Source organism: Cervus elaphus, chromosome X (assembly GCF_910594005.1).
Source record: "Cervus elaphus chromosome X, mCerEla1.1, whole genome shotgun sequence".
Taxonomy (NCBI): domain Eukaryota; kingdom Metazoa; phylum Chordata; class Mammalia; order Artiodactyla; family Cervidae; genus Cervus; species Cervus elaphus.
This window is the reverse complement of record NC_057848.1, coordinates 155753028-155765974: the sequence shown is the minus strand read 5'-3', so window position 1 is coordinate 155765974 and position 12947 is coordinate 155753028. Positions and strand designations below refer to the sequence as shown.

Genomic DNA, 12947 nt, shown 5'->3' with positions numbered 1-12947 from the left:
GCAGGCTTGGGGGTTCGCGGGTGGGCTTGGCTGGCTGGGGTTGTCTTGTATGCCGTGTTCCCTGGAAAAAACTCGTTGATAGCAATCAGGAGAAGGAAAGAGCCACCCCACCAGATGATAGGGCTGTTCGAAATCTTTATGGACGCCGCCATCGGCCAAGAGCCACTTCTGTCACAGAGGAGGGCTTGGGGAAGAAATTCCCTTCCTCCACAAATAAGAAAACTCAAATGCCTGGGTCCAAATGGAAAGCGGTGTGGCTCACCATCGTGAAAGGACTGAGCCAGGACCGAATTCCCCATCATGCCTCCCTCCCAGTCTACAGAGTAGTCGGGCAACAGGCTACAAAAGATGCAGACAGAATAACAATTGAAACAGATGTATGGCCTACTTACAATCTCAGACGCATCGGCAGCAGCGCTCGGGGCTTTGGCTGCGGAAAGCTCCATACTGTGGGGTATGAAATGGTGAGTGTGGGCTGACTGTGTCTGAACTCTGGGCAGGAGTGTGTGCTGTGCTCGGCGAGAACTACAAGTCTCTCTGATTCACTTGGCAGCAGAATTATTCTAAGCATCCTGTCCCATACCCAGCCCGCCCGCCCGCCCCTCCCACTACACATTCACACTGGCTGGTTTTTTTTTCCTCTCTCTCTGAGCTTATTTCTGTCACAAATCAAGTGAAATACACTTTTTCCAAATTAATCCAGTCTCTGGCACTTGAGAGTGTGGAACCTTTATGACCCCAGGGGAGAAAGAGGAAGAAGAGCCACCTAATTAGGAAGAAGTTGTAACTAACATCGGAGAGGAGAGCTGGAGAACCACAAAGTCTGCAGTCACAGCAAAATGGAGATTATTCGAGACAGCTGAAACACTCCACCCAGCCTCCAGGAGGGGACATGCACGGGGAACAAAGGGCATATGGTGTTTGCTTTCTTCAACATCCGTTCTCACCATTAAGAGCTGCACCAGCAAACACTCAGTACTTACATGGGGACAAACCTCACTCCACAATAGACTTGAAAATGTAGCTCATAATCAAATAAATGGCTGTGCAAAGCACAGGCCTACCCTGATTTTTTACTACATTAAAGAAAATTTAATAAAGTCCAAATAACTGGCAGAATGTCTATTTGGCTTAGTGAAGCATGGATTATACTTGAAAGAAAGGCAATTTTTGCTAATTCCAAGTTCATATGGTAACTCGAATAGTGACATATTCAGGACAGGATTTTATTTTATTTTTTCCTCCAGGAGAGATTCCAAGGGGCTAACTTAATAACTAGATAAGAATGATTTTCTATTATTTATTACTAGTGACATATTTAAACAATCCTATCCTAAAGCAAACAGGTTTTCTAAAGAGACAAATCATTAATATCCCACATAAGTTAATGTTACCACCATCCCCCTTACTGTCCACACTATGACATCATCCAAAGCTAAACTTCAGAGCACTCCCTGATCAGACTATGATGAACTCCTGAATTAGTGAGAGCTGAACTGATAACACTTTTCACAGAGACGGAAAGCTAGGGTCAGCTTCAAAAATGCTCGGGTACCGCTCTTAGTCACAGGTGTCCACCTATTCCCCCATAGAGCCCATTCCCAGCTTCAGAGAGGCAGCCTAATTAATTGTAAGCCAATCTGGTTCAGGGTGAGCAACAGGAAGTAAGCTCACCCAATCAGGCTGAAGGAAAGGACTCCTTCTACATAAACAGCTATGAACAAGGAAGCAGAGGGCCCCTCTGCCAAAGCCTCTCATCCTACAACGGCCTGATGACCACAGAGAAACCAGTCCTTGGGTGAAGCTACTGCCAGATCCATACAGTGGAAGAGAGACAGCAAGAACATAGGTCTCTGATGTCACCTTTAGCAGCTGATCACACTGCCTTTGGGGGATGAGCTAAAGCGCTGCTGACAAGAACAGTCAGGGGAGCCAAGAGCAAGAGTTTGTAATTTGGCAAAAGAGACTCCTTTAAAGTTAATAAAACACTCACAGAAAACATCCCCCTTAATGTTCAAGAAAAGAGAGAAGTTACAAAGATGAGTGGTTGCCTAGGACTGGGCATGGAAATGGAAGTGACTGCAAAAGGGCAGAAGGTTTCTTTGGCAGGGGGTGATGGACAAGTTCAAAAATTAGACTATGGTGATGATTAAACAACTCTGTAAATATATTAAAAGCCACTGAATGGGACACTTCTAATGGGTGAATTTTACAGTATGTAAATTAGATCTCAATAGAGCTGTTTTTGTTTTTGTTTTTTTAAATAAAACTACATGGGAGCAGATGTTCATTCAGGAGAAGTCCCAGGCTGAAGGGCCTTTACCTTCATCCACAGCTGATGGCAGCATGTCCCTGCTTAAAATCCTTCCTTCAGTGCATCCCAATTCGTTGCAGAATCCAAGTGCCTTACAAAGGGATGCGACGTCCCCGACACCTGCCAGCCTCACTTTCCCCACTTCCCACTTCACTCGCTAGCAAGGCTCACTTCCAGAAACTCATCCAACTGTCTCCCCACAGCCTCTAAGCACACTACACCCACTTTCTTGCTCACTCTAGCTCCAGCTACCCTCTTCACTAATCTCATCCTGCTCATCCTGCACTGGCTCTTAGGTCCCATCCCTTTGGGCTCCCTGAGCATACTGTGTGCTTGCCATGGCGGGTTGAAAAAGTATGTTTTGGGGTCTGTCTCTCCAGGCTAGACTCCAGGGCCTAAAAGAGCACTCCAGACATAACAGACACTCAGCAGACATCCACTGAACTGGTCTGCTCTTCCTCTTTGGGGAAGGACACCAGCTTCTCCTATAGGTCCTATAGGTCAATTGTGTCATTGACATTGGGAGTGAGTGAGCCAGTGAGGTCCCAAGTGTCCGGGCTCTCATCCACACCCACTGGCCTAGAGTGACCTCAGGTCCAGCAAGAGACACCGGCACCCACAACATGTACATGCCACCCTGTGAGAAACCCCTCATCTGAAACCACACTGAACACTTTGGCTTCTCGGCTCAAACGCTCCCTGACGCAGAAGGTAATGGTGACAATGCACATCATCTCTCTCACTATATCTAAGCTTTCAGAAAAGGAAGAGTAGGAATGCCTTTTTTTTTTCCCTGATTACGGAGTTGTCCTTTTTTAATCCTTACCAAAAGGTAAGGAGCTGGGGTACCAAAAGTCACAAATGCAACTAGAATGGGAAACATTTGATTTTAAAGCAAGACTGCACATTTTTAAAGGGACTCAATAAACAGAGGAATGCTGGCAAGATCATTTTCACCAAATGTCTGATCTGCCTTCAGGATCTCAGGGGAAAAGATTAATAGCAAAACTTAACAAATGTTAAAAAGCCAATTCCTAGAGAGTCTCGGTGATCAAAACAAAACAAAGTCACTCTGTGAAAGAAACGACCCACAGAAACCCACCGTGGAGTGGATGCTTCATCACAAGAAAGACATGGCCCAGCCCTCCTGCTTGTCCCAGCTCTCCGAACGTCCCAGAAATGCAACTCCAACCCAGGAGTAGAGGAAAGAGCTGAAACAACACTTCAAATATTCACGATGGTAACTGTAAGTCCTACCTCATAATCATGACTCCTCTTTTCCATATTTGGGCCCCAGCTTCCCTGGATGCACTCCACAAGCCCTCACAGACATTATCTAATGCTAAGCAGATCAGCAAACTAACCATTAAGTACTATGCTTTTTTCTCTATACGCCCAGATTTAAAGCAGTCTGTGCACAATCTTAAAGAAGTGGTCAATTCCCTTACATGTTGGGGAGATGCTAAGATTTCTCACATAGTTTAGGTGAAACAGGAAGCTCTTAGGATGTCAGGAAGTTTGTCTTTAAACATCTCAATCTGATTCCAACAGTGAAGTTTTCAAAGCTGTCATTATCCCCCTTCTCCCCCTCACAGTAAAACCAAAGGTGACAGATTTATCATGAAATCACTTCAGTAGCTTTTTTTTCTCCCTAAATACCTGGCTGGCCTCAGCCCTAGTGACTCTAATCCAATTAGTTTGGTGTGGGGTCTGGAAATCCATAGTATTCAAACTTCTCCAAGTGACTCAGGGGGCCAAGACAGTCCCCAGATAGAGGGCTGGCTGAAAAGGGTCAGTTACACTCAGGCTACTAAAAGAAGCATCAAGCTCAGCCTTTCCCCACCCACCTGGCCAAGACTCCCTGAGCCCGAATCTGCACTTTCACAAGATGGGAAAGGACAGATCACGAAGGTTGGGAGGCACGACAGAGTTTGAAAAACTCAGGCTACACCATCATCCGACTTCAGAATCTCCTAGGTTGTGTTTTGTTTTCCTTTTGCAAGTGGGAGAAGCAGCAGCGGGAGGTCACCATCAGACCTCAGAATCCACATCCCACTGTTTGTCAGGATCTTACTGATGAACAAGAGGGCCAAATCCTACTTCCTCCCTCCCACCCTCCCAGAAACTATGAGCAGTCAGAATAAATGTAAAGGGAGTCAAAAGACTAAACATTGCCTGTTTGTTCATTTTAAGCAATACATTTTTCCACTCGTGCTGGCAACATCAACACTCACGGTACTGCACATGTTTAAAAGCTACCGGCCACATTCAATTCCTACCCCAGCACACCAGCAGGACCGGCAAAGTTTCTGAGTATTAAAGAGCTCTACACGGACCCAGTGCATGCCAGGATAAATCATTCTTAGGACTCGTGAGAACTACTAATTGCATCCATTTTTAAAAATCAATATACTTCAAGAAACTTTTAAAAAATTCATATGGTTATTTCTCTTGTTCAAATAACTTCATAAGGCATTCACAGGAAGTCGTGGTTCCAAGCAAATGTGGCTATGTATTAAAACACACACACACACAAAATCTCTCAGTAGCCTAACACCCAGCTCAGCAAAGATTCCTAGCAGGTTCTTAGAACCCGACAAATTAGGGTATTCCTCATGCTACTTAAGATCTGCGTTGTTGTTGTTTTAATGTAGGCAAGGCCACCCTGACAATCCTGTACCCCTGTAACATAGTACAATTAGGAGTGAGACAGCATGGATTCAAGTTAAACCACCCACAGGTTCAAATTCAGCTCTGGCACTGACTATCTGCTCTCCCCTGGGCAAGTTACTTAACCTGTCTGGTCTGTGGAAAATGTTGTATAAGAACTCGTTGTTTTTCCTACCCAGAATATAATACTATGCAGCTTTTCTCATGGCTCAGTGATAAAGAATCCACCTGCCAATGTAGGAGACGTGGGTTCAATCACTGGATCAGGAAGATCTCCTAGAGAAGGAAATGGCAACCCACTCCAGTATTCTTGCCTGGGAAATTTCATGGACAGAGGAGCCTTGTGGGTTACAGTCCATGTGGTCGCAAGAGTCAGACATGACTTAGTGACTGAACAACAACAATATAGTACCATGAATGGTACAGATAAGAGAACTATGTACACAAGAGATACTCAATTATTACTATTGGTTTGAGAATACTCCACCCATACTGCATTTCCTTCCATGAATATTTCATTACTTAACATAAGCAAACTTTTGGTTCTGTCAAGAAAGGTTCCTGTGGGAAAGTTTTTTTTCTTTTCTCTAATGGCAATGGCAAAAAAGAAATAAATAAATAAATCAGAAATCAATGAATATATAAAGTTCTCCCTCTCAAATCATGTACTTAATATGGTTTATTTATGACATTTATTCTTAACAAAGAAGCATTATTATAGAAAAATTATGAAAAGTATTTAATACTTTTTTCCACTTGTGCTGGCAGCATCAGCACCCACGGTACTGCACATGTTTAAAAGCTACCAGCCACATTCAATTCCTACTCCAGCACACCAGCAGGACCGGCAAAGTTTCTGAGTATCAAAGAGCTCTACACAGACCCCATGCATGCCAGGTGAAAAATGTACTCTATAAAACAGCAGACTGGTACCAGTGACATACAGTTATTGTGATCACAAATGCCAATTTCCAGAATGCTGAGGGTAGGCAACTGCCAGGCAATATTGTCTTCACAGTATTAATGTTACATTGTAATACATGCAGTAATAAGACAGCAGAGGGAATTGGGATGTTGAAACTATTTAAACTACCGATCTTCATCTGATTCAAGCACTCATGACAAATGAGCAAATGACAGATTATTCAGTGTATTTATTAAATCCATTTCCCTGGGCAATTTCACTAGCCAACACTCTACCATAAACTGAGTTACCATAAGAATTAAACGACTTTTTTTTTCCACCAGAGGCTCATTTTAAGAATACCCATCCTTCCAGTTAGTTCTTACAAGGCAATCATTCGAAGAAGGGCTACTGGTGTTCAGACACCAAGGCTGACCTTTAAAAGAGCTACAGTCCTCATCAAGTCAGATACCCTCTCTGGTTTCAATTTTCCTGTTTGTAGTATGAGGAATAATCACTATTTGGGGTGGGGGTCTGGGGGTGAGGATTAGCTGAATTTATGCACATTCTTTACAATCATGAAGAGAAGTAAGTACTATTCCCTTAATGGATAAAGAATAAGACTTCTACTCACAACAGCAAATTCACGTTCCTTTTCACTCTATGCCAGGTCCTGAAGTAGTTATTAAAAAAGGTATAATAAACTCTCACTGTCCCTCAAAAGGTAGGGAGAGAGGAGTAATTCCTGTCTGTGTTTAAAAAACAAAAGAATGAGAGCAGGAAGGAACCCACGCACTACTTCCTCCCTGGGTTAGCCTTGACAGTGACAGCTGCAAGGGTCACTCTCATCAGCAACATCCCCATAGCACTGTGACCTTCTAAAGCTGAGGGGATCCAAGGTTGTTCATGCCTCAGGGCCTTTGCACTTGCTATTCTCTACTCAAATGGCCCTTAGTCACAGAGGAGCCTCCTCACCACTCAGGTGTGAGCTACGATGTCACCTCGCCCCAGAGGCCTTCTCTGATGACTCTGGATGAAACAGAAACAGCTTACACACTCCACCAGTCACTCTATCCTTTCCCCCTCCTGTATTTCTCTGCTGCATGTTTCACCATCTATGATTTTTTTGCTTGTCTGTTCTCATGCTCTCTTTTCTCTATTAGAATGTATACTAAGGGCACAGATCTTGTGAAGTGCATTCCAAAAATGGCACCTGGCACATGGAGGGCACTCAGTGAACAGACCTAGGTAATCTATGTGTTTGACAGTTTCAACACTCTGTCATATCTGCATCTGGTTCTGATGATGGCTTTGCCTCTTCAGACTGCATTTTGTGGCCTTCTGGCATGCCTTGTAGTTTTGGATTGAAAGCCAGACATTTTATATAGGGTAGTAGCTACTGAGATAAATGAGCCCTTACTGGGGGATTTATGCTAAATTTAGTCAACAGTTGGGCTATGTTGCTGTGTATTGGTCCCAAGGACATTAGAAACTCAGAAATTCCTCTGGTGATCATTTTTGCCCCCCCTTGACTTTAGGGGTTCCCTTTCTACTGTTCCCCAGAGAGAACCTGTCTCTAGTAGCTCTTCCTGTTGAAATCCACTGTTGTTACTCCTGTAGGCTTGTTAGCATGCTGGGGGAGAATGCATTCTCAAATATTCTGATCCTCAGTCTTTGGAATGCACATGGGGCCTGCGTCTGAGGGTTGGCGGTTCGCCTTCAAAGTGCTTCTGCCCCTCGTTCAGGGACAGAGCTCCCTCACCCCTTCCCTCCACCGCAGGGGGTACCCTCCAGTGTTTTCAGTCCACAGCCTTGAGGCCCTTCTCCATGCAGAGTAAGACTTCTTTTTAGGCAAGGCAGGGGCTGGGGCTGAGTGGAATTCCTGCTTCCAGCTGCAATGGTATTTCACCAGTGCCCTCAGACTGTGTCCTTCCCCCTACAGAATAAACCTTTTGTTCCTTAAGGGACAAGGATCTAAGTAGATTTCTCAGTGGCTCCTGAGACAGTACCCCCAGCCCACACCATGAGTTTTCCCTGGATTTTCCCCAGGCTTTGCCGTGACAGCCAGGTGGGGTTCCTGGCAGGGAAAGCCTAGGAAAGAATAAGACTCCCTTCAACCCCACCACTGCCCCTAGGAGCTTCACACTGGTGTTAGCCTACACTCAGCCTCCAGCAATCTGTCAAAACTTGAGCTTCATCTTTCTACCTACTTCTGTGGTGTCTGGTGGCTTCTGTCTCGAGTAAGCAAAAGTCTTGTGTCTCAGAAAGTGCCTTCCTCTCTCTCCAGATTCTGAAATGACTGTTTGCTCTGCAAACTTGTTCTCTGTTCATTTCTAGTCTGTCCAGATTTTTTCTTGTAAGTGTGGGAGGGACATTTTTGCAACTCTCAACGTCTCTGAGCTGAAATCAGAAGTCTCTTTACTGATTTTTAAAGAATCAAAAGTAGGTATGACAAAATGGTAACATTTGATAAAACTAGGTGGTGGGTAGGTAGCTGTTGTTTATATTCTCATGCCCTTCTATATTTTAATAGTTCGGTAACATTTCAAGTTTAAGATGTGGGTGGCCACAGTGGGAAACGGTACTATAATATAAATAGACTGAGATATGTATACATTTGGTTCTTGTTCAACAATACACAGAAGTCTCCTGAATTTTAAAAAATAACCATCATTTTTGGCAACACCTCAGAAACTGTTATGAAAAAATTTAAATCACCCCAATACCATTCAATTTTAGTGTCAAAGTAAAAGAAGAAACTAAAATAGAAAAATTCAGAGAACAATTTATTTGTGCATGTTTATAAATCAAAGTATATGACAATATTACATGTTAATTGATTCACTGTCCTTTAAACTGATAGCCAACCATTACTACTCATATTCGCGGGAATTTGAAGTTACTAATGCATGCGCCTGTGGACCACAGGTCATTCAACAAGTGCTGGGTCCCAGGCTGCAGTGTATCAGGCAACACATGGGAACCTAGTATCACATAGCTCAAACCTCGGACCGCCATGTCTCCCCTTACCTGCGTTCCTAAGTTAATATAACCTTTAATCACATACAAATGAAAGCAGCAAAGGCTTGGTAAGCTCCATCTCATGGAAAGAACTTTCTCTTTTTACTTAAATAATTCACTACCTTAGATAATAGCAAGTAAATTATATGCTATGAAGAAAATGAACCATTAAAGACTCCAAAACTTCCGATTAATCTTAAGGATTGTATATTAAATTCAATTAAACTAGATGAATATTTAACACACTTCTTCTCTGTACTTACAACTATTCTAGCCACTCTGGGGGAAAAATGGGCAGACATGAATAACCTACCAATCTCTGCCATCACGACAGACCCTGAGACGGGTTGCAGGGCTGAGAGGAGCCTGCGTGACCACACAGTCTGGGGATGGCAAATGCCTGGCACAGACCAAGAAGGGCCCTCCAGTTTAATTTCATTAGCAAAGAAGGTGACTTTTGATTATTTTTGTGCTTTAGTATTCACTTGTATATGCCAATTAAAAGGAAAAAAGGAACTCATTTTCAGTAGAATGCACCTTCATTCAGCTTTTTTTGTAATGAATGAAGACAGGCCTAAGCTTGGCTGTAATGAGCCTTAAATGGGATGACTCCACCAATGTAGCTTTAATTACCATGTGTGGTTCTGTTAGATGCACTCCAGGTAGAACTGCAATCAGGGTGACCAGTCAGACAGTTAAATAACACACTTTCCCCTGCCTGAGAACCATCACTTGTCAACTGTGCTGTGTCGTTACCACAGCTGTTTACCTTCCTGCACTGCAATAGGCTCGAAATTAGATTGCACCTCCAGCTCAAGGGCTGGGGATGATGTTTAGCTGAAAGTTGGCAGCATCCTAGTCTTAATGGTCACCTTAAAATATCTGTTAATGGAATCCATTCAAATTCAAGTTTTAAAATAAAAGGGTGAGTTAAATTGAATAAAAAATATCACAGGCTGTAAGAGAATAAAGGCATATAGATTTTTAACCACACTGACAGGAGAAGCTCGCGTTATAATTGCATGGATTATATGTACCAAAGAAAGCATCTATCATGTGACATCCTGAACCAAATAACACAGCACTCTCTGGAAAAAAATATATCAATAAGCACAAAGAAGCGATTTCTCAACAGTTGAAAGAAACCACACAAACCTGACATGCTCCATATTCAAATACTTTTCAAAGTTCATATTATGTGTCATCAGCGTCTAATGTCATAATTACTCATTTGACACAGAATAGCTGAAGCTACTTTTACATGGCAGATGTTTTTTGTAGTCAGGTTGACAATTATTCCAGTTTCGAGATTTGGGGAGAGAAAAGTTGTGCACACACTCATGATTTTGCTGCCAAGAGGGAACAGTTAAAGACTGAACACAAGGCAAGCTGTGAGCAGATAACAGCATGACCAGCAATAAACCTGATTCCTTTTCTATTTGTGCCCATGAAGGCCTCAATATTACAGTGCGACTATAGGTCTAGCGGTTATAACTTGATAATAATTACCATGTTAAACAGTCATAATGTATCTTCTACCTACAACCTGCCAACCTATTGATTCAGGTACCGTTTCTTTACTATGAATCTATGTGGTCAGAAAACGAATCCTGAGTGACCAAACCCTCCAGCAGCTGGCATCACACTGCAGACAATGAGGTGGTGTTCAAACACACATGGCTTTGCTAAGACCACATTCATGTTTTAGCATCAATGCCAATTATAGTTTATTACAGTCATGACTAAGATGCACATCTATAGTAAGTCTTCTAAAGATAATTTGAATTTTTTTCTTCCACAATGTGCAAAAACCAGTCCTTTTTCATTGTAACCTGGCCCCCCACTGTACTGATACTAGTTATCTCAGATCTTGACCATGGCCTTGTTTTACAGCCAGGAAAATTACAGCCCTGAGAGCTTCAGGGCCACCACCAAGGAGCTGTCCTGCCTCATTTGAAGAAAGACTGGGTGTAAGAGGAGGCGGTGGCCAGAGTGTCCCCACGCCACCTAGGAACACAGCGGCACCGCAGGCTCCTCACTCTGGGCCTCCATCTGGGACCACCTGCCTCAAGAAAGCCAGGGCAGGGCGTGTTCTGGCTCGGACAAGCTCATGGCTCACAAACACAGGCCAGCCTGCTTTGTTTTCCACCTGGACACCCAGACACAGGATATCATCTCGGTGTCACTTTTCTTGAGAAAAACCTGGTGGTCCCAGAGGAAGGATGACAACAAATGAAACACTCCTTCCTCTGTGACAAGCAAAACAGGCAGCCAAGGGCTAATAGGGCCCAACACCATGTACTTCATTCCACAAACAGCTGAACACATCCGTGTGTGGCTTTCGAATTACTGCGTGCAGTGAACACACATTAAAGACACATTCACTTTTTCACCTATCCTTTCCCTGAACTTCCCTCAAGAACTTCTTGTCTCATCTTCCACAGGGGCAGAAAGATGAGGAAGTTTACCTCTGAGCTTGGGAGTTGGGGTGGGGTATGCATGATTTAAAATCCCCTTGAGAGTTAAGAAACCAAAGTGAAACCAAATGTCTCCTGGGCAGCCCATGAGGTTTCCTGTCCACATAGAGCTTCAGGACAGACCTTGTGTCTCCAGCCTCCTCCCCAGATCCTAGGTGGCTTTCGAGCTGAGGTCACACTGCCCACCCGCACCCCCCGCCAGCTCCTGCTAATCACTGCCCTGAGGCAGGGGCAGTGCCAACACCTGGCCATTGCTGCCTGTTTCTGCTCTTCTCTCGGGCAGTCTTGGCTCAGAAGCTCCCTGCCAGGCTGACTGGGGTGAAGGGCGCCACAGCCTGCAGCGCTCCCTGCGCCCCTTCCCCACCCTTCCATATTCCAGGGCTGTGACTTTTGCCCCCACCAAGAAAACCCGAAGCCCTACCTCCATCTCAGCACCACTGCCCCCAGCATCCAACTGGAAAACTCTCATCTCTGTATCTTCCCAATCTCTCAGCATGGCTAAACACTTGTAAAAATAGCTAACATTTGCTGACTGATTAATAAGTATCAAACACTTCTCAGTTGCCCTACATGTGTACTCTCATGCATTCTTCCAAGGACACTAACTAAAAGATATACCATTGTCATCCTTCCCATTTTTCATAAGAAATAAATGGACACCTGGGCAGAGCGATCAAATGGCCTCCCCAAGGTCTCAGGGCTAATAAATACAGATTCCAGCTTCTAGACCAGAAGGCATAACTGCTCCAGGCCAAAGTGCACTGAGTCCTGGGCACAGACCTCAGTAGGGACGTGCTGAATGTGGCTGACCTGACAGGCTCACAAGGTCACAGCAGAAAAGGCTGAAATGATCAAGTAGAAAGACAAGGCCATGGCAAACTCTCTTCCCACACACAGTGTGTGTACTATGAGGAAGGGGGAAGATTGGCTTCTCGATATGACCCACACTATAGACACTTTTATGCAGATTTGTCTACCTGCACCATGAAAAAGAAATCTTAGATGAAAATATGATTTTTAAAAGGTCATCATCAAGTAAAAGTTGAATGGATGAGTTGAAAATCAAAAAAGGAGAACTTAGTTACCATGCAACTTGTTCACATATGAAAACTTTTATTCTAAAAATTATCATTTTTATTTTAAACGACTACCATTTCATGTCCTTCAATAAACTTTGGAAGATGGCATGCATTCCATAAGGCCTTCTTGAATAAAGATTTTATGCAACGCATCAAGTTTACTTTGTGCTATAAACTTGGAATGTTCTGCTTCCTGGTTTTGGAGACACCAACTTTTTTTTTTTTTCACATTGAAATTTATCAGCCTGAAGAATTTGTACATTTGGCAGGCATGTGAAACTAATTTTTTAAAAAAATTCTAACTCTTACAATGTGATTTAAGAGCTCCAATACAACTGATTAGATCTTTTTTAAATGTTAGAGATATTCTGTATATAAATGCATGAACATTAGAGAATAGTGTTATATTGGTGGTTAAGAATAGTAGCACTTTTCCTTTATATGCCCAAACTTGGACTCATTCTGGAGAGGGGTAGAAAAGC

The 12947-nt window shown here is 43.4% G+C and overlaps 1 protein-coding gene across 4 annotated transcripts in view; it reads right to left on the bottom strand.

Annotated features, from left to right (window-relative positions):
* The window catches only part of SH3KBP1 (SH3 domain containing kinase binding protein 1), a 334928-nt gene that overhangs the window by 257058 nt on the left and 64923 nt on the right, over nt 1-12947 (bottom strand). Inside the window, exon 1 of one of the 4 annotated variants that reach the window (XM_043896944.1) lies at nt 393-540. The exons of the other annotated variants lie outside the window; for them this stretch is intronic. Coding sequence (XP_043752879.1) covers nt 393-446 — 54 coding nt within the window. The 5' untranslated portion in view covers nt 447-540. Of the gene's footprint in view, nt 1-392; nt 541-12947 lie in introns of those variants that run through there. 4 annotated transcript variants of the gene reach the window in all.